The sequence below is a fragment of the Nycticebus coucang genome, chromosome 3 (genome assembly GCF_027406575.1).
Source record: "Nycticebus coucang isolate mNycCou1 chromosome 3, mNycCou1.pri, whole genome shotgun sequence".
NCBI lineage: Eukaryota > Metazoa > Chordata > Mammalia > Primates > Lorisidae > Nycticebus > Nycticebus coucang.
The window spans coordinates 120,639,898-120,667,746 of record NC_069782.1 but is presented as its reverse complement, the minus strand read 5'-3'; the positions used below and the strand labels follow the sequence as shown (position 1 = coordinate 120,667,746).

The 27,849-nt window shown below is 38.5% G+C and overlaps 1 protein-coding gene across 3 annotated transcripts in view; it reads right to left on the bottom strand.

Moving 5' to 3' along the window:
* Positions 1–27,849, bottom strand: part of PCGF5 (polycomb group ring finger 5) — a 128,233-nt gene that overhangs the window by 18,714 nt on the left and 81,670 nt on the right. For all 3 annotated transcript variants that reach the window (XM_053583968.1, XM_053583967.1, XM_053583969.1), the window contains exons 3-8: positions 18,057–18,153; positions 14,211–14,266; positions 14,036–14,095; positions 12,079–12,227; positions 3,893–3,991; positions 1,039–1,128 (exon numbers count right to left, since the gene is read on the bottom strand). In XM_053583968.1, coding sequence (XP_053439943.1) covers positions 1,039–1,128; positions 3,893–3,991; positions 12,079–12,227; positions 14,036–14,095; positions 14,211–14,266; positions 18,057–18,153 — 551 coding nt within the window. The remainder of the gene's footprint in view (positions 1–1,038; positions 1,129–3,892; positions 3,992–12,078; positions 12,228–14,035; positions 14,096–14,210; positions 14,267–18,056; positions 18,154–27,849) is intronic.

Genomic DNA, 27,849 nt, shown 5'->3' with positions numbered 1-27,849 from the left:
TGTTACTACTACATTCCTTACTCTTATGTATCAGCCTTACAATCCTAGGGCCTAAAAATTCCCTGACATTTCCGTGTTGTTATTTTTATTTTTTTGAGACGGAGTCTCACCGTGTTACCCTCTGTAGAGTGCTATGCTGTCACAGCTCGCAGCAACCTCAAACTCTTGGGCTTAAGTGATTCTCTTACCTCAGGCTCCCAAGTAGCTGGGACTACAGGTGCCCGCCACAATGCCTGGCTATTATTTATTTATTTATTTTTGGGGGGTTGCAATTGTCACTGTTGTTTAACAGGCCTGGGCTGAGCTCAAACCCGCCAGCTCCAGTGTATGTGGCCGGCGCCCCACTCACTGAGCTACGGGCAGCAAGCCATTTCCATGTTACCTTATAATTCAGGTATGCCTTAACCTAGAATTAATCCTAATCAAAGATACAGTTCAAAGTAAAAATTCTCTTTTTGAGTGTTTTGGGCTTTTTCTTTCAAGTAATTTCTCCCATACTTCCTAGGATCTAAGGCATAATAATGTCATTCTGGCATTAGAAACACTGCAAACTCACTTACCCTTTGGTCCAATTTTATACTTTCAATGTAAAAGAGGTACCTGTAAAAAGATCATCCAGAAGAGATTCTACCCTATCTGTGCCATCTATCACAACTAAAAATAAATACTCAACCATTAATTATACTAGTCAGGGCAGAAGTGAAGTCTCCCCCATTTCAACTTCATATATTAAAAGTTCTAATAATTTATTGAGTTTAAAAAATGTGTCATCATCTGTTGAGGTTAGTAGAGCCCTAAGCATATTCAGAAAAGGTTTTAATCTCACCTTAATTATAACAAAACCACACTGAACATAGTCCTTGGTCTTGGGCTTGGAAACGATTTTCACAGAATGTTGGGAGAAACAATAAGAAGAGGAACCAGTTCTTCTCCTCCCCAAGCTAGTCTTTTTAGTTCTTAAGTAATATTGTTACATTTGCATAACATAATGGCATATAACTACACACATAGTTGTAGGTAAATATAAAAGCAATTTACGTTTTCGCCTCTTAGTCGCCATCTTGTCATGTAGATGAATTCCATAGTATGATCCTTCCCCATGATTTCACCATTGCACAGCACATCCAACTTTAAAAAGAATAGTTATAGCTCCATTAACATGAATAATTTTGAATTCGTAAGTATTTTACACATTTTCAAATTTCAAAAAGATTCGAATAGTTATAACAGAATGTGTTATCCACTATTTAAACAGAACCAAACATTTTTATCAAAAGCACTGCCTCATGAAGTATTAATGATTCAGACATAAGTAACATGAAGCAGTTTATCTTGTCCCACATACCCGTATCTCAAATTCATGCACATAATTTATAAATGCAATGTAAACCTTCTTAGTCCATGTCTCTGTAACTCTGCAGGCTTAAAGACATACTTCTGTAACTGTCCCCTACTGACAGCTCCTCTGCCTTCTGAATTCATCTCTAAGAATTCCTTCATCTTCCCAAGATTTGAAAGGGCTACTTTCTTTTCATTAGTTTGGAGATGAAGAGGGAAATGAATGTGATGCAGTGATTTATGGGGCATTTCCAGTAACTACTGGAAGCTAGCTTGATACACAGGCCAGTATCTCCCAGGGCCATCGGACCTCTCTGGTTTGCTTGGTTGGTAATGTGCATAATACTTACAGAATCTGTTTACCACCTTGAATGAATGTGGCTATAATTCACCAATTTGACAAAGCATAATTAAACAAATGTTTATTGTAGATAAACAAAATAATATTTCAGTTCCTTACCTATCAAAAACAAACTGATAATATTTCATTCAAAGTGTGGAGACCAGAAAGAATAGGTTTCAAATAATTTTGGGTCTAGCTAGACAGACTACAATCTTAAACTTTATGAGTATACTGCCATTGTATTAGATACAGGAGACTGCTGATTTTTTTAATGATTTACAGTGGCTTATAAGGACCTCAAAATGTTTCTCAGACAGTATTTTATTAACTATTAAAAGAACAAAGTAGATAACTTCACTTTCTTTATCCTGCCTGTAAAGTTCATTCATAGAGAAGGAAAGGGACTTACGTAGGGTGCAATTACTAATCATGAAGAGAAGGAAAGGGACTTAGGATGCAATTACTAATCAGGCATACTGCTTTTATTGTTGTCATTTACCACCTAAAACATCTTGCCCCAGTTAGCAATGCTGTTACAAAAGCTTAGCCGTCAGGTATTTCATTAAATCAACACCTCTTACATTCTGGGCAGAAAAAATAAAGGGAGAACTGAAAAATAATCCTGCCTTGGATAGATAAGGGGGTGTCAGTTGGTCGAGTCTCTTACCCTTCCATCTTTGTCTACAGAGAAATATAATATATGCCAGAAGTAAGGCAGTATAAGAGTAATAGTTCTTAGCTGTAGCACTTTCCTGAAAACTAGAAAATGATAACTCAATGAATCAGACTTAGATAAAAACCTATAAATGGATTTGCAAGAAGAAAATAAAGTACAAACCCAAATCAAAAACAATGTCTGTTTTCCACTGTAGTTCTATCTATAAATTGTTGTTATTTACTTTTACCAAGCATAGTGGCTTTTGATACTTAACTTTCACAAGTTTTTCCTGATACAAAAGTTGATGTCTCTGGAATTTTAAAAAATATTCATAGGTCCAAACAATAATAAAAATTTTTAATCCACAGACTAGTCATCTGAGAGAAATTTTCAGATAAATTCAAGAACAGAAGCTTCTTCAAAATACAGCCTTGATATGTGTTGATGTCTTTTTTCTCCTGTTACATTTTATTTTTCCCATAACTCTTTATGATATTCATGATAATGCAGATAAGCCAGAAAAACTATGCTGCTTTTGCTGTCTCTATCTCAGAAACTAGTCCTGGTCTTTTGTTTTTTAGATGCTGCTATCAGAACCAAAAGGGAGGAAGGGGAAATTAATAAAAGTTGCAAGGTTTTCCATTTTGGCAGGTTCGAAATTGTAGCCTGACTTCCTCACTGTGTTATAGTTATACACCTAGGATTATAAACATTCTCTAAACAGTGAACCTATTGTAAACTATGCTGTGATAAATATCAGGCAATTTACCTCTCCTGTAAATACTGGTAAATTGATTTATACAAATACATTATGTTGGCTTTACCTACTGCTAAACAAAATCAATTTTGCATAGCATGGAACTATATGAACATTACGAAATTCCTTTTGGTAAAAAAGACAATGCTTTAGATTGTGAAGAAGTCTATAAAGAATTGGTAATAATAGATCTCAAAGACCTCAGATAAAAAATGAGATCAGATAAAGCATGCTGGTATTAAAAAAACTAAATCCATTTACCTGGTACATTTATTTTGGTAGTGTTTAAGTTCTTTAAATATCTCCTCTAGTTATAAAAAACTAAATGTACTAATATCATATTTTACTCAGAATATGTTGAATTAGAAAATACTTATTACATAAATAAAATATTATATTCTAAAATTAAATTTTAAGGGCAGCACCTGTGGCTCAGTAAGTAGGGTGCTGGCCCCATATACCAAGAGTAGTGAGTTCGAACCTGGCCCTAGTCAAACTGCAACAAAAAAATAGCCAGGTGTTGTGGCAGGTGCCTGTAGTCCCAGCTACTCGGGAGGCTGAGGCAAAAGAATCACCTAAGCCCAAGAGCTGGAGGTTGCTGTGAGCTGTGATGCCACAGCACTCTACCGAGGGCAACAAAGTGAAACTCTGTCTCTAAAAAAAATATAATAAAATAAAATAAAATTTTAAGCATAAAAGTTAATTTAAATATATTCCCAGTTAATTTTCATTTCTTTTATTAAAATTTTACTTCAAAATTATCAGAATGATCAAGGTTAAATACAGTTTAACTTACCTCATAAGAACTTGGAAGTTTTAGTTTTAAACTTAGAAATTTTTTAATAGTTCCCACAGTTACCCGTGTAGAACATCGAATGAATTTCTTCATTAAACCCTAAAAGAAATAAAGATCAATTAAAATATTCTACCTTGCTTTTAATGAAACCATAGGTACAATTTCTGCTATCATTTTGAATATAAATGTACTGTGAAAATATTTCAATTCATAGCTCTTCAGTATTTGTGAGTAAAAATGTTTGTATATATTGGATATTTATAAGACATTTTTCAAGAACATGTTATCAGGTATACTGGGAAAATCCCAGTAAATAGACAATCTGCTTGTATCTAGACCAGGGGTGGGAACCTGCAGGCTGAAGGCCACATGTAGCCTTCTAGGTCCGCAAGTATGGCTTTTTGACTGAATCAAACTTTATCCTTTTATTTTTATTAATATATTTTTGGTTGTCTTTTATATTTTTAAAATGAACATACTTAAAATACTAAATAATAAAGTAAGTTCCAACAAAGCAATCCTCCCCGACTGACCAGCCCGATTAGAATATTAGTAAGCTATAAGGGCTAAATTGATGGCTCATGATGTAGTTCTAATATCATCCTTGCTTAACTGCACCATTACCCCAACAGGCTGGTTGGTGAGAGTTTATGGAGGTGGAGTACACCAGTCTGTCATCAGCTTCTGACAATGGTACACTGTTTTTCTGTTGGAAGTGGAATTTGTGAATAGTTGCACAGCTCAACAATATTTTTTACTCTCTGCTTAACAGCCCATCATGTCAAAGATGACCAAGAGAACAATGAAGAAAGACAACAGATTTTTCAATGAGAATTGGGAATTGCAATGTTATCCTGTTTCTGTTAAAGACAACATGATTCGCTTCCTTTGTGATACTGCAATCTCAGCATTAAAGAAACTCAATGCTCACTGGCATTATAACACTCATCATCGGGACCACAGATATTTTTAATTAGAGGGAGAGGTCTGAAAGGTTGTGTTACAGAAATTAAAAGATGAAAAGCAAAAGCTTTTCAAAATAATTTCTTTCAAGCAGCATTAAGACCTGCAAATAATGCCACTGAATCAACTTATAAAGCAGCTTATACGTGTGGGGAAAAAAGGGAAACCATTCACTGAAGCAGAAATGGTGAAAGAACGCATTGTTGAAGTGGTAAGATGCTAAGACCCTGATAATGTTTTAAACAACTGCCTCTTTTCATGAAGAACTGTAACTGATCAGCAGCATGAATTAGGCTTGAACTTAACAGAAGTTTGTGCGATACTTCACAAGGAAAATATGTTTTATTCAACCGCTTTGCATGAATCAACTGATAGTACTGAATCAGCACAGATTTTATACTTCATTCAGGTTATCACAAAAACTTTTCTTTGCTACGAACAGTTACTTGCTTTGGGCACGTCTGCAAACACAACATGGAATATGAATATCTTCAACAACTTTCAAGATACGTGTTGTGAAGTTGAACTGAATTTGCTAAATTTACTGAGTGTATATACAGACAGTGTACCTTCCATGACAGGAAAACATGAAGGATTTATTGCACAGATTAAAAAAGCATTAACAGATCCAGATGCTCTAATCTCAAGATAAATGTGGTCAATTTAGTGTATGTAGTGAGTGTATGTACAGACAGTGCACTCAGAGACAGAGCCAGATGTTCTCATTTCATTGTGTTATATATCTACAAAAATCTCTGTACTCAAACTATTACTCTAAATGACATTTTGCAACAAGTTGTAAGTACTGTTAATTATATTCATGCAAATGCAATATAGCATCCCCAGTTTTGTAACGTGCTAATGAAGTTGAACAATGAGGTATTCCATGTGGATTTTTATTGTTGGGTTTTATTATTGAGACATGCATTAGCTAGCTAATTATTGGGACATGTGTTAACTAAAATTTTATCTCTGTGAGAACAGATAAATCGTATGAAGAACAGAATCAGCATGGTAAGTTTTTGAAAGATTTCTGTTTCTGCAGCATTTTTGTGCTATAATGTCAAATCAAAATGACCTGAGTATTTCTTTGCAAGGTAAAAGTAAGTCTATATGTGATACAGACTTGGCAAAAAATTCAAGCGTTTAGAAAAAAGCTGTCTTTTTGAACCAGTTCTTTAGAAGGAAATTATGAATGCATATTTTCCCCAGTTAGCAAAGGTCTCCAGATAGGCAGGATAATATACGTGAATCATGTGAGCAACACCCAGCTGTTACAGACCTATTAATTGGGGAATACAATCAAAGGTTCATTGATTTTGAGATTCATGATGATGTCACACTCATATTAGCATTTCAGCCTCACCTACTTGATATCACCAAAGCTCCTAAAGAACTACAGATGGAATTAATGCAGCTCTGGGTAGATGACATTTTTACACTGTTTGATACTAAGAAAGATCCAACTGAAATATGGAAAAGTGCAGTAGCACACGCACACCTTTGGCAACATGCTTGAGAAAGGCCTTCTTGCTCTTCAACCACTTATTGCTGTGAATCTACACTCCTGCCTACTCCTCAGAATTGGATGTTTGTGGTTTAGTGACTTTCCTAAACTAATTCTGTAAATTCCACACTCGTTACCACATGAGGCCATGGAGGTTCCTGCCTAGAGGTCAGCTAATGAGTGAACAGAGATTTCTTTACACAGCTGGACCCAGTGAGTGACGGTGTGTGTACTTGGGGCCTACCTCGACATTCAACCAGGTTATTAACAACTCTGCCTTAGTCTTCTCTTCCTGCTTGTGCAGAGCCTCAAGGTCAGCCAAAGGTGAGAGCTTGGGGCCGTCTCATGCCTTTCCTGAATATATATATACCACTCTCTCTATGCACTTGTCCACAGCTTTTCAAAGCACTTACAAACATCTCATTCCCCAGCTTTTCCTTTTAAGCTTTTTGGCTCGTCCATTGTTTGCCCTAAATGTTATCTGTAACTCAGGCAGTCATGAAGTTAAAATACTTGACTGCAATTGTTTTTGAAAAATGTCCCTTTTCCTTAAAAAAGAGAGGGCTTTCCACTAGGCAAGCTCCAAATCAGGTCACATATAGATGACCTTGTAAGTGCAGTGTTCCAGGGAACAGCCAGACACATAAAATAAAAACAATTCTATGGCAATGAGGCTTTGAAAGAGCTCCACCTCCATTCTGCCCTTTAGGTGCCAGAGCAGCTGCAGTGCCAGAGCAGGCTGTTCGTTTCTTAAGGCTACTGCAGATCTGGAGAGTGGGGGATGGGACTGAGGCAAGTTAAAATGCCAGAAATCTCACTCTTGCTTCATAGGCTTCTGCAAGCTTTCTCTGAAAAAGCTCATGCTGAAAATTTACGCCACTGCTTTTATTTATAGAGAGGCAAATTTTCAGAGGTACTTACTCTATTTCTATTGACATCCCACTCCTGACTTTGAGTTTGTAGCACAAAAGCAACAGATACACATACATTGTAGAGAATACGCATGCAACTACTCCACCACCACGTGTGAGAATCACATCCCACTGTACAAGAATGAAACGGTTGACAAGGTAATAGCCAGGTAAACCCCTGCCACTAAGGGGTTTACTATCTAGTTTTAAGGATAAGACACACATCAAAAGAGATAAAGTATCAGTGCCTGCCACCCTAAGGAGAACTGTTAACAGATAAAAAACTAAGCCCTGATTGAGTGATAGATGTAAGTACTACAGAATTTCAGAGTAGGGACTCACAACATTGAAAAAGCATTACAAAGAATAGGAATCTCTGTTTAGATCTTGACAAAAGCATAGGATGTTGACAAGAGGGAGGGACGTGCCAAAAAGGAGGGGGTGTTCAAAATTGTAGAGGTCTTTAAATATTCATAATATAAGCTTTTTAATATTCCAGATACAAACCCTTTGTCAAATATATGGTTTCCACAAATACAGAAGGTGCCAAAAAATGTGTGCACTTTTTAAGAGATCTTATCTGGGCATTACTTCTCAAAGTTGAATCGAAGGTGCTCTTACTGATCAAGGGCACCTAGACATGCTTCACACATTCAATTTATCCACAATTCATACACTTTTGGGAATGACTGTTTTTACTTCCAACAAGATCTCTTACAATATGTCTATCTTTCTTTTTGGCATCCCTGATATATCAAGAAATCATACATAAAGCAACAATCATTTGTTTGGAGAGGAAGGTCCACTGATGAATTTAATGGGAGACAAACTTATTAATAGAGGGGCTTAGTAGTGAAGAGCTTCAAATGCCAATGTGAGGAGTTACAACTTAATTCTACAGGCCAGAGGGTGGCAAACTACAGCCTTGTCCTCAGGCCAAATCTGGTTGGCCACCAATTTTTTTTTAAGTAAAGCTTTATTAAAACACGACCATGCCGGGCGGCGCCTGTGGCTCAGTCGGTAGGGCGCAGGCCCCATATACCAAGGGTGGCGGGTTCAAACCTGGCCCCGGCCAAACTGCAACCAAAGAATAGCCGGGTGTTGTGGTGGGCACCTGTAGTCCCAGCTACTCCGGAGGCTGAGGTAAGAGAATCGCTTAAGCCCAGGAGTTGGAGGTTGCTGTGAGCTGGGTGAGGCCACGGCACTCTACCGAGGGCCATAAAGTGAGACTCTGTCTCTACAAAAAAACAAACAAACAAACAAACAAACAAAAAACCCCCCACAACCAGGCCAGTTCATTCACTATTGTCTAGATAGACTGCTTTGGTGCTACCAGGAATATGTTAAGTTGTAACAGAAAAGATGTGGCCCACAAAGCCAAACATGTTTATTTTGTGACCCTGGTCTCTACTTCTGTCTTACACAGATTCAGACAAATGTCCCTAGCCCTGGACAGCAAAAGAGAAACTAAGGGGAAGGAAAATTCTTACAAAGCTACTTTTAAGAAAACTAAATATAAGGGTGAGCAGCACTCAACTGGGGGAAATTTTACAGAACCGGTTGAAAGAAAAGAATAAAAGGTTAAAGAAGACTTCAAGGTTATAGTATTAAGCTTGTATAACTGGCTGAAAGATGGCAGTCATAACTGAAATTGCAAGTAAGGAGTAAAGTTGGGTAAAAATAAAATGAATTTTCCTTTAGACATGTTAAATTGCAGGTGTTAGTCAAACTCTCAATTGGTATATTTAAAAATAGTTATACTCCAACTTGGGAGATATGTCAGGGTTGGAAGTGAGGATTTCAAAGTCCTCTGCATCACTGAAACCACAAAAAATGGATCTCCTAGAATAAACATAAAGCATTAGGCCAAACACCTAACAATGGAATACTAGAAGTAGAGCCAATGGAGACAGCAGGAACAGCCTACGAGAAAAAAGCTTAGAAGAAGTCATTGTAAGCTAAGAAAGTAGTTTTAAGAATGAAGGTAGTAACGAGGATGAAGAAAAGTCCATAAAGGAAAGAGTGAATGGACCAAAGGTCAGTCGCAGCAGCAAAATGTCAAAAAGGAAAGCAACAAGGCAGGGGAACTCTTCAGATGAATTTCTACACTGAAACATTTTATAGTCTCAGAGTGGAAATAACACAGAGAAGTAGACTTTGAATTTATTTATTTATTTATTTATTTAGAGACAGAGTCTCACTATGTCATCCTCGGTAGAGTGCTGTGACATCACAGCTCACAGCCACTTCAAACTCTTGGGCATAAGTGATTCTCTTGCCTCAGCCTCCTAAGTAGATGGGACTGCAGGTGCTCACCACAATGCCTGGTTATTTTTTTTGTTGTAGTTGTCATTGTTGTTTAGCAGGCCCGGCCGGGTTTGAGCCCACCAGCCACGTTGTATGTGGTGATGCCCTAGCCGCTGAGCTACAGGTGCTGAATATTTGAATTTATTTATAAAGACATTCAGCCTTTCCACTGACTTTGACTCCATAATTTTCACTATGAAATTAACTCATGTATGAGAGAGACGAAGGATGATCATAATCTTTTCAAAAAAGAATTTCTTTCTCAAAAGGGAAATTATAGAAATGACTGGCAAAAAGAAAGAAACATAATTATAAAAACCCTGATGAAGCTCGGTGCCCGCAGCACAGTGGTTACGGTGCCAGCCATGTGCACTGAAGGGGGCAGGTTCAAACCCGACCCAGGCCTGCTAAACTACGACAACTACACCAATAAAAAAAAAAAAGAAAAAAAGCCAGGCATTGTGGCAGGTGCCTGTAGTCCCAGCTACTTGGTACTTGGGAGTCTGAGGCAAGACAATTGCTTAAGCCCTAGAGTTTGAGGTTGCTGTGAGCTGTGATGCTAGGGCACTTTACCAAGGGTGACATAGTGAGACTCTGTCTCAAAAAACAAAATAAAAACAAAAAACCCTGATGAAAAGACTTACCAAAATAATAAACAATAAAAACATAAAGGTGCTGTTCAACAACCTAAAAAACAATCAAGGACAGGTACTGCAGCACACACCTGTAATCCCTAAGGACAGGCACAGAGGCACAACTGTAATCCTAGGGGACAGGCACAGAGGCACAACTGTAATCTTGGGGACAGGCACAGCGGCACATCTGTGATCCTAGAGGACAGGGCCAGTGGCACACCTGTAATCCTAAAGGACAGGCACAGTGGTGCACACCTGTAATTCTAGGGGACAGGCACAGTGGTGCACCTATAATCCTAGAGGACAGGCACAGTGGTGCACACCTGTAACCCTAGGAGACAGGCACAGTGGTGCACACCTGTAACCCTAGCAGGAGGATAAGCTGGGAGAATCACTTGAGGCCAAGAGTTTGAGACCAGTAAGAGAGAGACTCCATCTCTACAAAAAAATAGGAAAATTAGCCAGGCATGGTGGCATGTACCTATAGTCCCAGCTACTCGGGAGAGTGAGGGAGGAGGATTGCTTGAGCCTAGGCATTTGAAGTTTCAGTGAGCTATGATGCCACTGTACTCTAGACCAGGCAACAGACCCTATCTTAAAAAACAAAAAAACCCAAAACAATAGAGAAGCCTTGGATGATAAAACAGGTACAGTGGTCATTTCTCTAAAGACTGCTGTACTTTATACATGCCTTTTCCAACCAACCTCTCTTAACTAAGTCTATCATCTCACTGTATTACCACTGTTTGTATATATAAGCCCTAACCAAGTTCCTTGAGTGAAAGGTTTTTGTGTAACTATCTGTACTTTCACTATCTAATACCTACAGAGTGGATAAACAGGCACAGTATCACTATGCTTGCGTACATACATAGTCTCTGTTTGCAAGTGTCTGGGAAAACTTAGTCTAATCTGAAAAACTGCTTTTCATTTCCCAATAGGAAAATACCATCAAACGTATTAATAAAAAATTCAACCCACTGGCCTACAGATTTACACAGTAGCAAAGGAAGATTAGACACAATGAATACAGGCGTTGGAATGAAACAGAATACAAAGAGGGAAATATTTTCAATGGCTAACATGTGCTAGGATAAAGTGACAAAAAAATGTAGTTAAGAGCTAAAGTATAAAGAGCATGTGTAAAGAAAACAAAAATTTCTTTCAACAAAAAAAGCAGAAAACATTCAAAGATCAAAGAAAACCAATAAAAGTGAGTAGGATATTTCCAACTTTCTGCAATGATCCTTTAAGAAAGGTTCACTTAAAAGATACAGAAAGAAACAGTATTAGAAATGGAGATTCTATAGGAAATAACTGAGAGTCTTCAGGAACTTCAAATGTTCAGAGATTCTTTACAACATCCGATTTTACTTTAAAACTGGTTATATTATCCATCAAATCCACTGCCATGATAGGGAAAGTTTGTTCTCACAAATATAAACGGAGAAATAAAGTATAAAATTATAAGATGATAAATAAAATGGTTGACAGCCTGACATGAAATTCTCTTGAGTTTATGTTGGTTACTATTCTTTAAAAAAGGGAGAAACAGCACATGACCGCCCAGCTGAGTGTAAAACAAGATGGAGAGGAGAAATAGAGGTGTGATTCCTGACATTAGCCACTAGATGGTGGCATTGGTTCAGGACAGTTCAGTCGTGGGAGTTGGGAAAACAGGTGCTTGGAGGAGCCCATTGCATGACCATTTATAGACACAGGACCGTCAGATGGCATTCTCTTTGATTATATTAATAAAAATTCTCAAAGCAAACATTTTGAAGCCTTAGAAAATCCATCAACAAATTATCAAGGGTTTACTAAAAAACCATCCTAAGGATACAACTGTACTTGTCCACTCACCTTTACTACATTGTCCCCTGATTGCCCGTTATTTCGTAAACAATCTAGACAGATAGCAATTTGTGGGTCACTTCTGTGATAGTCTTTATCATCTTGATTTTCATCACCTTGTTCATCTACTTTAGGTTTGTCAACCTTTGAAGTATCATCTGTATAATTTAAACAAAACTAAGTTAGTTATAACTCAAAGTTGATTTTTGAGTTAAGCAACAACACCATTTAAGGACCATACAAGTTAAAAAAAACAGGATGGCAGAGATAAAATGGAGTATTCAGGGCACAGTAAAAGAGGCAATAAAGTCAAATTTGGAGAGTGAAACAGAGATTCAGGGAAGATTTCCAGATGAAATACCTCTAAGCTAAAATTTGAAAAAAATTAGCCAGCCAAGAATTACATTATAGGAAAGACGCCCACAAATGACACGCCAGCTCCTCTATAATAACTGCAGTAAAAACATTACAGGTAGACCATAAAGGGAAAGTGAGTTCTCCTTCTCCATGCATAGGGGGCCCACATAAACAGGAGTGGCCTTCTAGGAACCAACCCCAAGACCCAAGAAAAGAGCCAAATTCTCCATTCACACTAAACACTGAATATCATTAATACTTAAAAAAGGGAGAAACAATAGGAAAAGGGAGAAGGAAATCGCAAAGTAAGCCCTGCCTTTCACAAGTCAGTCTATGATACACAGTCACAGAGTAACTTTTGATGACAATCCCCAGGGCTCCTATCCTCTTCAACAGGTAGTCAAAACCCAGAACTTTTAATTAGCCGTATATATCTATATTTTTACTACACAGTGCTACTGTCTAACTGCAATGTACATTTGAGTAAAACAAGCCTTTAGTTAAATCTTTGTGTGTGTGTGTGTGTGGTCAGGCTTAGCTTCTTTGCCCATTTTATTGTTAAAGATTTGAAAAAAAAAAAAAAAAGTCCCTTGCTAACCTTATTCCAGTCAGAACTATTCTCAAATGTTCCCTGCTCTAAGAAAACACCCTTGAACAATTAAGTTGAACTAACACATTCATGGTCTTCATTCTACAGATGAAAAAAGAATGATGGCATTTTCTGATTCACTTGAATCATGTATAATTGATAATTCTAAGATTTTATGGGAAAACCAAGATTGGGAGACGAAGCTCACAAATGAGCATATAAGGACATACACACATCCTTGAAAAATTTCCATTATATTTAGGATATCTCATAAATTAAATCTCATATTAAAAAAATGGAAAGATAGTATTTCTCTATAATTTCAGCTGCCCTTTTGTATGGATAACATACACACTCACAGCCTTTCCTCTGCTCAGTAATGTTTATTACCACTTTGCTAAAATTATTTTTAAAAATTACTAATTGCTGAGTCGGTTAGAAACCAGAGGAGAAATTTGAACACCTAAGCAGGGGATGATGGGACAAAACTCCATGGGACTCAGAAATATTTTCTAAATCTCCAGGACATGTCAATTTGTATCGTCTGAGCTGTAAGTATAAAAACTTCATTCAGAGCATGGCAAAATCCCAGTATGTATGTATATGGTTACCAGCCACACCTTAGTTCCCTCCCATACTAAAACGAATGTACAAAATAAATAAAACAACCCCCCTCAGATGTTTAGTTGCACACTATGGCTATTTCTTACTTGAGTTTCCCTTAGATCTCCAGAAATTACTGCTATAATCATCTGGTCAATTTTCTATTTTATCTTCCCCCCCTTTCTCTTCCCAAAGTCCAATTTCCTCTATTTCCAATTACCTTCAACAAGAGTGACTCCAGATCTACACACATTTATACAAAATCTTAAAGAGAGAAAAAGGTTCATAATGCAAATAAAGGGTGCATCAATTTTGTGCAGGAAAAATTTGAGCTTGAAGAAAGATACTAGTTCACCAAAGCTACAAAAAGCTGACCAATTTGAGAGATGCTGTCATACAGATGTTATAAAAAGTCACCTTGTCCATTTTCTTGAGGTTTATTTTTCTTCCAAAATTCACATTCACGCTCAAGTTCTTCTAATTTAAAAGAAAAAACAGAATATGAAAACCAAAGGAACAATCATGAAATCTTTAATAGAAATACTGATTTCATAAAATACGAAAGTGTGCAAGAACCTCAAGAGTAACTTACGTTCTCGGAGTCCAGGGACCAGCTTAAATATAATTTCCTCTAGTGTATTATCCAACCTTCAAAGGAGGGTTAAGAAAAAAAAAGAATGTACTAACAATAAAGACACCAAAATGCAATATGCAAACAGTTTGAGATCAGTATTTTACATGTGCTGGAAAGGACAGAGGATGCACGGATTTAACACACCCACACTAAACTGCTCGGCTGTGGAGCAGGCCTGTGTCTTGCCTTCCCCAGTGGCACATGGGAAACAAACATGGTCCCAGTCCCCAGCTCTCTCTCTCTACCCCCTCTGAACATGACTTAGAAATGCCTCCCTATTTCAAATTTCCTCTGAAATCGAGTCCCTGGTCTGGAGAATTTGGGCTGGCCTTTAAAACTACTTAGGCAACACCACATGGCAAGCGTGACACTGTGCTTGGTTCTAAGCTTAAGCCTGAAGAGGTAGACACTCGTAGGGATCCCCCCTTCTCTCTGAAGAGGTAGACACTCGTGGGGTTCCCCCCTCTGAAGAGGTAGACACTCGTGGGTTTTTTTCCCCCCTCCCTCTCTCAGAATCCCACAAGCACAAGAGCAAGTCTGGAGGATAAGAAACTATGCAGGGGACAGCCACGCCCAGCTGAGGCCATCCAGGCCAGCGCAACCTCCAACATGGGACAGAACCCAGCCAAGATCCAGAGCAGACTACCCAGTGCGAGGCTAACTGCAGCTGCACCGGTAAGCCCAGCCCAGTCCAGAAGAGCCATCTAGCTAACACAAGGAATTGTGAGGAATAAATTTCTCTATGGGTTCAAACATTAATTTAGGAGTAGTCTTTTATGCAGCAATAGCTGGTAATATCCACTCTCAAAAATCTCTACCATCATTCTGTTTTTTTCCTATAAAGAAAATAATCTCCATTTCTCTCCTCTGAGCAATTTAGACTACTTTTTCCATTCTATCTTCTGAGATAAAAAAATGTAAGTACCTTGACATTTCTCTTCCTTTCTGTTCCTGCTATATAACTCTTGTTTTCACAGCGTTCAATGCCCTACTCCCTCCTTTTGCCCCCCCAGTACCCTCTTCTCACTTCATCTCCTTGCTCCTGCTCAGCAGCATTACTCTGCCATGACCACAAACACAGACAGGTTCCTCACAGCTGAAAAGCCGAAAGCCTTTGCCTAACTTGGCTTTTTTTTTTTCCCCTCTTTTTTTAAATTAAATCATAGCTGTATACATTAATGCAATTGTGGGCCTAACTTGCCTTTTTACGTGACATTACATTTCTCAGTCTTTTCTTCTAACTGGGAAAAACCTTGTTATTTCTGTCACATACTCTGTGCGGCTTCCTTTGCTCTACTGGTCAAAATCATTCTTAGCTTCCATACTGAACAGGTTTAAAGTTTTAGAACTAAAATTTTAAATGAAAATTTTTTTTTTTTTTTTTTTTAGAGACAGAGTCTCACTTTATAGCCCTCGGTAGAGTGCCATGGCATCACACAGCTCACAGCAACCTCCAACTCCTGGGCTTAAGTGATTCTCTTGCCTCAGCCTCCCAAGTAGCTGGGACTACAGGCGTAAATGAAAAATTTTACCTTAAAATGTTTTCTCCTATATTGCTCTGCAGCAGTTTGACAGTGTTACCTAACACTCCTTCCCTGAAAATTTCCTTTCCCAGGTTTTTTGCCCATGTCTGTTCTTTCTTCATATTTTTCTTTTTCCAACTACTAAACCTGAGTATCCTCCATCGCTCTGCACTCTGCACTCTTTGACATTTCTATGGGCTGTCTTCCCTGGGGATCTCGTCTACTTTTGTGGCTTCAACACTAACATACAAGGCAGATAACTTCATCTGCCTCCCGATCGACCAACCTCTCTGACTGCTAGGTCTCACATCCCTGCTGAGCTCAAGTTCTAGATTTCAAACAAATGCTGAACATCTCTGCCTACCTCCTTTTGTTCGTCTATGTCAAGACTACCTCGTCTGTCCTTCTCCAGTAAGATACTGGATATCTCTCTCATGGTCACCTTTTTTAGATTAAATTGTTAAATGATACCATAATTCTCCCAAATAGACTAAAAAGACTTGACTTCTCTTTCTCTCCCTGATTCACAGATTTGTTCACTAAGCCACACGTCTTACATATATATAATGACCTGTAAATGCAGATTTATAGGTTGACAAACACCATGCAAATAAGAGTTATAAAAGGTTTTAGAGAATATTTAGCTCTATTTTCAGATGTGTGTGTCCTTAAGATCACGCAGGTGATTTGTGTTAGATATAGTGGTAAGAGTGGGAGGAAAATGGGACCAGTGGTGAGGGAACCTGGCCTATAGCTGAGAGGTGACATTTGAGGTGTCACTTAGGTAAATCATGTCAGGGCTATGAATTAATTTCCTACATGGGAATAAAAGGGTTTTATATTAGGATCTCATAGACTCCTGGCTTTAAAAATATGTTACTGTACTACTTGAGTGGCAAGTAAATGGTAGTCTTAAAAAATTCTTTAAATTTTACATAAATGTTTATTATATATACTCATTTTTGAATATATGGTAAATTTTAAAAGATCGCCAGGACTAAGATTAGTCCTTCTATTATTTCTGCCTCTTTACCACTACCATTTGCTCAATAAAATGTAAAGAGTATTAAAATAACGAAAACAGCTGCAACTAAAGTCACTCAGAGAGCCTAAGAAAGAGTTACAATTTTAATTTGGAAATGTACTTCTTAAATGCTTGGGATGTACGACCTTATTTTTTAACTCTCCTTAATAAAATACTCAAAAATGAAATAAAATACTTTAAAATTAAAATCATAAAATTCAAGACACTAAGAAACAATATGGGCTCAGCGCCTCTAGCTCAGTGGCTACAGTGCCAGCCACATACACCAGGACTGGTGGATTCGCACCTGGCCTGGGCCTGCCAATCAACAATAACAACAACAACAACAACAAAAATAGCCGGGCGTTGTGGAGGGCACCTGTAGTCCCAGCTACTTGGGAGGTTGAGGCAAGAGAATCGCTTAAGCCTAAGAGTATGAAGTTGCTGTGATCTGTGATGCCATGGCACCCTACCAAGGGTGACATAGTGAGACTCTGTCTCAAAAAAAAAAAAAAAAGAGGGCAGTGCCTGTGGCTCAGTGAGTAGGGCGCTGGCCCCATATGCCGAGGGTGGTGGGTTTGGACCCAGCCCCGGCCAAACTGCAACAGAAAAATAGCCGGGCGTTGTGGCGGGCGCCTGTAGTCCCAGCTGCTTGGGCGGCTGAGGCAAGAGAATCGCGTAAGCCCAAGAGTTAGAGGTTGCTGTGAGCCATGTGACGCCACGGCACTCTACCTGAGGGCGGTACAGTGAGACTCTGTCTCTACAAAAAAAGAAATAAAGTAACACTATGATACACTGTAGGAAACTGTGCGCCAGGCTTATAGGAGTGGCCACCGGGTCTTGAAGGAGGCGCTGGGAGGGGACAATCTCCTAGCCAGCGTGGAGATGTTTGGATGCGCGGAGACAAGCCCTCAAGCAGCTGCATGCTTTAATGAGATAATATGGGTTGCTCGTTAGCAAGCAGGTGTTATACACTGGACATTCGTGGTACAGCAGGGTGGGAGTGGTGGGGAAGAACACGTAGCTCTGTGTGTGGATCCCCCACACCTGTTGCATAATGCTTCAATAAAAGGCCAGGGCAGAGGTTGCTCGGGGAGAGCCCCCCTCCTGCAGGCATTTGTACCTTTAATTCGTGGTCCTGGCTGCTTTTATTCACACGGTGACAAGGTGCCCACAGGAGGGACCGACAGAACACATGAAAATTAAGAGCTTATACAATTCATGTAAATTAGATAAACTATAAAATGCATTTCTTACCTCAACATTTCTAGTGGATTTGTCTCATGAACTTGGTTGCCACACCTTGGACAATCATTGCTATCTTCAAAGTGCTGGACAATACAAGTCTTACAGACTGAGAAGAAAGAAGATGCTAGGTTAAAATGCATCATATGAACTATCACTTAAATTTAAACTGAATATAATTTAAAATTACCTATGTCAGGAAGATTATTTTTTAATCAAAATTCATAAAACCTTAAAATTGTAACACTATTAACAAAGCCCAACTGAAATGAAAGCCTCCTGCCACAAATAAAAGGTACGCATACTATTTTGCTTATTGTTTTTCTCCAATATAGTCACAAACCAAATACTACTCTGTTCATATTACTTTAAAAAATCCGGTGCATTTGCATGAAATAAGTTTTTCTCATTTAAAGAAGTAAAACAGAGAAAGGTAAAAATTAGGTCTTTTGCTAAAAATTGATTTGAATGCAACGTAAGTAGTTCTTACTAAAATCTGAAAGCTTTCAACATGTTTGGGTTACTTGCATTGCCAGCGTGCTCCTGGGACGAACTGGGAGCTACAATGGCTTCTCAGCCTTTGCACAGTGTAATGACTTTGTGCTCACATAATTCCATACAGCAATGGTGCCTAGCTGGTACAAAGGCTTGAGGGATAAAATGGAAGAACAATTAAGAAACTGACTCAGATAATTAAAATTTTAAATAACAATTCCAAACAAAGATAATGCAAATATAATTTGTAGATTTGGGGGCACAAGTCTATATGGCCCTCATTTCCACCAAATGATGCTAACTGATCTCTGTGGGCTCCATGGAATTATGATCTGTGAGCACAAAGTCATTACACTGTGCAAAGACCAGGAAAGCCATTGTAGCTCTCAGTTTGTCACAGGTGTACCCTGGCAATGTAAGTAACCCAAACATGTTGAAAACTCTCAAACTGCAGTAAGAACTACTTACACTGTATTCAAATAAATTTTTAGCAAAAGAAGTTAAATGCAGACCTCTCTCCATCTTCCACCTAAGTTTCTATTATCTGTTATGCCAACTATCTTTCCCCCAGACCTTAGGCATTTTTACAGCATCTGAACCATAAAATCTCAATCCAATTTCCTATCCCTATATCCCACTCTCCATTTTATTGCCCTGTACAATATGAAATTTTAACATGATATAGACTGGATCCCCCATTTCTTTTTTACATTTGCATTCCAAGATACTTCACGCCACCTCCTCATGACCCCCATTGTCTAAAAGTAGTAAAAGTTTGTCTAAATGGTCAAAAATAAACACAAGGACTCCTATAATTGAGATTAGGTCTGAAAATTCAAACATCACAGATAATGACCAACACAACCAATGATCAGGGAAGAACTCTACCAGACATCGAATTTTAAAATTGTTTAGTACATATAGAAAATAACATTTCCTTTTGCTTTATTTATTCATTGATTCAATAGGCATTTATTGAATGCTAGGCATTATACTAGGAGTTGGGGCTGTAGGTGTCAACAAAACATAGTCCGTATTCCTATGAAGCTTATATTCTAGTTAGGAAGGCAAATAAATAATTTTAGTCAGTGATTAAGTGATATTTTTAGCCCTCGACACCCAAAATAAGGGAGGCAGAGTGCTGGGGGCTGGCAGCTGTGTTACTAACAGTTCTCAGGATAGGTAACACCTGAGCAGGCTTCTATTGGATGAATACAGCTGAACTCCATATTTTCCACCTCTTTTCACCATTACACACAGCTATTAGGATACACTGCCCTCACTACAATTCTCCCCAAATTTGGGTAATAACAGTATCATAAAACCAGTTCTCAAAAAAGTTTAGACATATAAAGTTAGCCTAGGGCAACCATTTAGAACTGACTACCCTCTCTGCCCCACAAATTTCTTGTCCCCAAAAGGGTTTCAAAATGTCATCAAAAGTCAAAAAATAATCATTATTGGGAAGAGAGGGCTGCCTTGCTAAGCCAAGTTAAAGTGGAGGACAGGGAAATTGAATTCCTTTAGAAGAACACTGGTATTTGCTCTTTTCCCGGGGATGCTATTTAAGTCTCTGAAATTTAGGACAGAGGCAAAAAAGGACTGATAAGAAACAAGAATAAAGGAATTTTAAAAAGCCTGATCCTGATCTGCTTTGATCCTTGTGGTTCAAAAGGTTTATCATACTCAACGTTCAGCAATTGCTGCTTGTCTACTAGCCTTGACCAAATACAGAGGCAGGTGACTTGTCCAGAGCAAGTCCTCACCAGGGTCAGCCAAAAGACTAAGGGTGGGACCCTAACCTTAGGGTCAAAGACACTAACCTAGATTGCTGATGAAAAGAGGTAAGGCTCAAGCATCCAAAGGTACACACGATTTTAAGAATAAGGCTAAGCTAATTGCTTAAGGCCAAAGCAACACCAGTACCATGAACCCTGACAGGGAATAGTAGTCTATATTCCAGATCTAGATTGTACAATACAGTAGCCACCAGCCACATGTGGCTTCTGAGCACTTAAAATATGTCTAGTTCAAGTTGAGATGTGCTGTATAAAATACACACATCAAGAACATATTAATTACATGTTGAAATTATAATATTTAGACATTGGGTTAAATATTAAATTTACTTCACTTTTTTTTAATGTGACTACTAGAAAAATTTTAAATTACACGTGGCTCACGTTTTATTTCTACAGAGGAGTGTTGCTCTAAACAGAGACAGAAACCTTCGTGAAGAGAATTTATTTTTCACACCGACATTAAAGATATCATATCTTACTCTACTCTTGTAGGAGTACAGATTTTAACAGGCCAGGGCACTTGTCTATCTGGTGAATGACAGCAGAAAGGCTTAAATTCAGGTTTTCTGCTATGAATTTTCAAAATTTTTTTTCAGAGGCTAAGACCCAAACTGTTTTTCATTAAATTTTTTAGATAGTTCTAGAGAAAGAAAAATTTAAGATGTTGAACAACATAAACTCTAGCATTTTCTTTTTTGTTCAAATGATTTGGTGCCCATTGTCATCACTGTTATCATCATTAGCACTTAAAGATTTAAGTACCAGGCATTGTCCTAAACATATACATATATTCGACATACATGTCCGCATCTGTGCTAATCAACACAGACTTACTAATTTAATCCTCACTACAACCTTATCAATCAGACCTCCTACAGATGAAGAAACAGCATAGAGAAGCCAGCAAGCTGCCTAAAATCATGAAGCCAGTAAGTAGTTAAAGCCAGAATTGGGATCCATCCATCTTTTTTTTTTTTTTTTTTTGAGACAGAGCCTCAAGCTTCACCCTGGGTAGAGTGCTGTGGCCTCACAGCTCACAGCAACCTCCAACTCCTGGGCTTAAGCAATTCTCTTGCTTCAGCCTCCCGAGTAGGTGGGACTACAGACACCCGCCACAACGCCCAGTTATTTTTTGGTTGTAGTTGTCACTGTTGTTTGGCAGGCCTGGGCTGGATTCGAACCTGCCAGCTCTGGTGTATGTGGCTGGCGCCTTAGCTGCTTGAGCTACAGGTGCTGAGCTGGATCCATTTTCTTAACCAATGCATGTCAATGAGATACATTTTCTTCAATTTTTATTTACCTTTTTTTTTTTTGGTAGAGACAGAGTCTCACTGTACCGCCCTCGGGTAGAGTGCCGTGGCCTCACACAGCTCACAGCAACCTCTAACCATTTTCTTCAATTTTTATTTCTACGATCTACAATATATAGAAAAATGTCTTACCTCTTAATATTGGGAGCCTTAAATATGTCTACCTGTAGAATCAGATCTCCTTTTAAACTGTTATGTTTTGTATGAATAGCCCTTCTGAATGGCTTATTTGTTAAAAAAAAAATCTCTAGAAAATACATGTCCCATATGGCTTTTAAAAAATATTAAATAAAGCACAACTTTACATAAATTAAAACATGAGGAAATATAGGCCAGAAGTTTAGAGAAACTGAGAAAAATAAAATGAAGATTTGATTTTCTTTGAAAAATTTCTTACAACTACAAAACTGACCTTTAATTCTTAGTTTATAATTTGAAGTCCATATGAGTGTATACAACACATTTTAAAAATATCTTAAAGATTTAATACGAAACTCTAACTGCTTGATTGCCATACTGCTTAACTCAGTTGGTCTAAGAATGATGTTTAAAAGGTCCTGGTCTGTGGTTGAGACTATGTATGGAGACCAGCCATGCAGGCGTCCTCAAACTTTTTAAACGGGGGGCCAATTCACTGTCCCTCAGACCATTGGAGGGCCGGACTATAATTAAAAAGCAAACAAACAAAAAAAACTATGAACAAATTCCTATGCACACTGCACATACCTTATTTGGAAGTAAAAAAACAAAACAGGAACAAATACAATCACACCACCTCATGTGGCCCACAGGCCGTAGTTTGAGGACCCTTGAGTCTTCATTCTCCTTAGTTACTCTTACACTATAGCTATAAGAACCACCTAGATCTGAAGGGCGTTAGGCTCACTAGACATCCTCAGCTGGAAAATAACAAGTGCTAACATATACTGAGTACTAATCAAATATTAGTCTCAGGACTTTGTATGGATAATAGTTACAGCTGTTACTATCCCCCTTTGGCAAACAAGGAAGGCAGTGCTAGAAAGTCAGAGTAGGCTGCTGCAGCCACCCAGCATCCATCCCTGGGCCCTGCCAGTGATTCAGATTTTAGTTCCATGCCTAAAATCTGAATCACTATGAAAAGCATCTCAGAATGAATAAGGTTTGATCTCTGGCAGCAAGATTTCATATCTTTAATTGATCTTTATATTTAGCTTATCACAAACAGCATTAAACTTTCACCTGAAGTTGATTACTTTTACAATTTTTTAGCTTTAAACTAGGCTATTGTACAAATTAGTAAAGTCATTGTGTCATATAAAGTGGTGGTTCTCAAATTTAAATGGGTGTCACAACAAATAATGTGATTTCTAAAGGAATTCTAATTTCTAAAAGATTCACAGGCTCCATCCTAGACACATCAGAATCCCTGGGAGAGCAGCAACAGGACTCTAGCTCTGCAAAGTCCTCTCACAGACACAGCCAAAAGATGACTGGGAACCACTGGCCAAACAGAAGCCAGGAGCTGGTCACGAAAACCTTGCACTAGTACGTCCATCAGGGGTCCCATTCCAGGATTTGGTTCTCCGCTTAACCATCATCAGAGTTCCTTTATTACCACCATTAAGAAATCACTGTCACAGAACAAAACTAATAAAAAGGCTATGTCACTAATGGATTCTCTCCCCATAATGCAGGTCTGCATAAAACAGCGAGGTAGTGCAGCATAACTGACAGCTGTTCTGGATAATCCTGGGGCAGAATGCCTGGATCTGAAGCACAGTGCTGCCATTGGGCAAATTACCTACTTTGTGCCTCTGGATCCAAGAGAGATAATAAAGGTGCCTATTTCACAAGATTCTCGTGAGGATTAAATGAGATATTATATGTAAGGTTTACTGGTTTACAATGTCTGGTAACCTGTACATATTCATTAAATATGAGCTACTACTATAAATTACCTCACCGAATGAGCATAAAATCCTAACAAGGAGAACTGGGATCAGAATGACTAGCTTGATACATACACAAACCTTGAACAACAGATGATCTTGCAAATGGAAATGGAAACGTCTCTTTCATTTACTGGCATTAATTCCCTGTAGCCATTTCTATCCTGGGGACAGTCTTGCAACTCTAGCATGTTTAAGACACATTGTTTCACTTGAATAGGAACTGCTAATCTTTGCATTGTGGATAGAACACTTCTTTTTCTGAGGTAGGGGCTGTATCCAAGATTAACCAAATATTTCTCCATTTTATGCATTACTTCCTTAACCTTATGTTAATACAATTCCAGTACAGCCCCACTGGTCTTGAAGCTATCTCCTCTCGATTACTCTGCATACACCTCCTCTGATGCACTATTCCATGCCGATTTCATTGTTGAAACTACTAAAGAGCTATCCTACTTCCTATTTTCAAGTTCTTGGACGTATCTACACCAAAGGAACAAGGTCACTTCTTGCTGTCATCTGGGATGTACGGTCCACTCATGTCTCTTCCGTATCACAGACAGCAAGCCTCCCAGCTTTGAAGGTACAAAGGTATCTACACAAATTCCCACTGTTAAGAAATAAAGGTCTTTCTCTCATGTTCTTAGTAATGCTCTGCTTGTTAGAACTGACCAAAGATGTACTTCCTTTGTTAAAATCACTTGAATGTGTTGGTTTTGTCAACTTAGATGAATGTTTTTTTCCCTCCTTCCTTAACAACTTCACAGTCTCTATGTGCATTTCTTGACAACACTCATTTTATAAACTTTCTTTGGTCTGGCACACTTTTATTATCTGCTAACACTTTATAGGTGAACTATGGTCATGTTCAAAGAGAGGAGGCACCAGATTCCTGGTTTTGATTGGTATTCTTATATGGGAAACAATAATTTTTAAAACAATTTCCAGGATAGTTTTAATTTGCTTCCATGAAGATAGTATCTCCTTGCTTTAAATAAGAAACTAATGAACATTTTTGTTTCTCTTACATTGTTATATGTGGCACATTTCTTTCAAAGGCCTGAGTTGCAATTTCATGAAGTAAGGACAGCATTATCTCTAATGAGCAGAACACTTTATTATTATTTATTTATTGCTAGGACAAAAAAGCAGAACTTGCCGAGCAGCATCAGGACAGGGTCTAGGGATTTAAGCATGGTCTGGACATCTTAGACTGAGCAGGCAAAGAGACTTGGAAGGTCTAAGAAGACAAGAAAGGCTTCCCCACTTCGCTGGTTGGCTCATGGAGTCAGGTGGGACTTCAAGGTTAAGGTAGAGTCTGGTAGGTTAGCCAACTGCTGCAATGCTCCAATTCTCCTCCTCGCCAATATGAATTCCATAATCAATCAAGACTCATTTGCACACACGTATCCTTGATAGATTTGCTCTCTTCTACTTCAGCTCCCTTGCCTCTCTCTTCTCTGGCCATACTTGCTGAGCTAAACCATCAACCCCGGCTAAGTCCAACTTTCTATGTCTTCTCTTTCTACAAGCGCACAGGTGAGCACTGTGGGAGAAAAGCATGCAACCATGCTAGGCGGTCTCTCACCTTCAAGTCATGACCATGAACCTCAAGTGGATCCTTCATCTGCTGTCACACTCAATGCCCCAAGTCCATTATGCTTCTTGCCAGCACTTCATACCTTCTCCTCTCTCCTCAAGCCCCCAACACATCTTCCTCCATCCTCACTCTCCACTGAGGACCTCACTTTCTATTTTACTGAAAATGAAAGGAAAAAAATAACTGAAAAGAAGAGAACGTGCACCATCACACCTGCACTTTGTGTTCCTGCCTGTTCCCAGAACGTCTATGTCCCTATCTCAAGCCAGTCTCTGCCCTGCGCCGATCTCACCATGACCTAGGAACATTGTTCCTCTTTCACGTACACCATCTTTGGGTGTCTACTGAAGATATTAAAAAAAACAAACAACAAAAAACCCTCCACTTCTGTTGACTCCCCTCCCTTGTCAGCTGTCTCTGCCCTCTTCTGTAGTAAAACCCCTTCAAAGAGTTACCTATGCTCTCTCCGATTGTTCTCTGCCCATTCGTTTCTCACCCTTTCTTTGAAAATTAAAGAAATTTCCATCCTCTCTCAACTATCTAGACTCTTGTTCTTACCACTCCCCACTAACTGCTCTTGAAAAGATGACCATGACCTACACATTGCTGCATCCAATGGTATGTTCTCAGTCTCATCTTACTCAATCTATCTGACTCTGCTGGTCTCTCCACCTTGACGCCATGTGTTTACTTTGCTTCCCAGGACTGCTCTCTGTCTCCCTCCAGTCTCGCTGACTCTTCCTTTTCTTCCTGCTGGATTAATGCTGCACTGCCCCAGGCCTCAGTCCTCCGTCCCCTTCTCTATGTACACCCACTCCCTTCCTGCTTTCATTAAGTACGATTTGTATGCTAATAATCTCCAGACTCAGGTAAGTCCAGCTCCCAACTGGTTATCTCCATTTGGATCTCTCGTAGCTTTCCTTCAATTTCTAAAACATAACCTCCTGATCGTTCCCCCAGGCCTTTCCTCTATCATTTGATGACATCTTTATTTTCCTAGTTTTTCAGGCCAAAAATCTGGATGATGCCCTGGACTTTTTTTATGACCTACATGCAATTCATTAGCAGGTATGGACTAAGACCCTGATCACGTTTGTACTTTCTTAATATTTTGAAATTTAAAAAAATTGAATACGACCACTTTTTACCACCACCACCCTGATGCAAGCCAACACCATCTCTTGCCTGAATTATTACAGAAGCCGCCCAAAAATTCTACTTTCAATATAGTAGTCTGATTCTTTTAAACATAGATCAGAGAATCCTTCTACTCAAAACCCTGCTTGAAATGAGCCTTCATTTCTCTCAGAGTAAAAGCCCAAATCTTTGAAATGGCTGTAAGAACTACTTACTGCACACAGTGGCCCGGGGCCGCCCCCATTACCCCCCCTGACCTCTTTACTGCTGTCCAGCCACACTGGCCTCCTGGTCATGTCTCAATGTGGCCAGCTGGCCCCCTGCCTTAAAGCCTTTGATCTTGCTCTTTCCTCCTAAAATATTCTCCCTCCCACATACCTGACAGTATAACTCCTGTACCACACAAGTCTGTGTTCAAATATCATTTTCTTAATGAGGCTGATTTTGAACTCAGGTTTATTTAACTTGTAACACCTCTGCCCAATTCTTTTTATGCAGCTTGACTGTGCCTTCGTCTGTACCATTTATCGTCTTCTAATATGATACGAACTACAATTTACTTGTTGCTACTATGTTACCTGATGTGTCCCAAGAGCATATTTACTGGAAGAAGGAATCTCAGTAAATATTTACGGAAGACATGAGGACACAAGAGTTAGAAATACCAAAGGGAGGAGCCCACTGGCCTACAAGTGCACTATTGTCGTCTGGTCAGAAAGCAGCCTACATTTCCTAAAGCAAGGGAAGAGAGTTTTGAGTTTACTAGTAATGTTTTGACAATTAAAATAATTTACTTCAATATAAACTAAAAGTCTAACATTGATTGTTTTCTCTTACTTGAGGAAAGGAATGTCAGTGGTTGAATATTATGAAAAAATACAGCTTTGTTCTCTGGTTTTAAATTTTCTGAGGCAATATAACAGTCTGATAAAAAAAAACAAGTATGTATACAACATCAGTAGTTATGGTCTTGAAAGTAGCCAAATAAAAATCATCTTGTGTCTTTTCTACAAATTTAGACTGTTTTTGTTTATATCACTTACACTGAACCTTTGTGCTACTCATAAATAGACCTGTACGTTGATCATGATTTCTAGCCCTGAACGTTTGTGTTTTATGTTACATTTACTGTTATTAGCTCCAGTTCACTCTGACCTAGATATAATTTATTCTCAGAATTCACTATGGAATGTTTCATTTTTTAAACTTCTGTTATCTCCTAAGTTTGGTCAGTTAGTACCCACTATTGGTGCTCTGCTCAGCTGTTTAAACATTCCTTGCTACCTAATGTATAGTTTCAAAAGCTAAAAAAACCATGCAATTCTTCCTCGACATTAAAACACATATTAATATATGACATCTATACTGTTTAATACCTATAATTATTCTTATATAAAGTCACCAAATGAGCATTATAATCACTTTCATGAATGAAATGATTAACCTCTGCCCAAATGGTTTGAAACACGCAACATCACCATACCAATGGCCTCATTTCTAGTACAACCTAAACAATTATATTTGTAC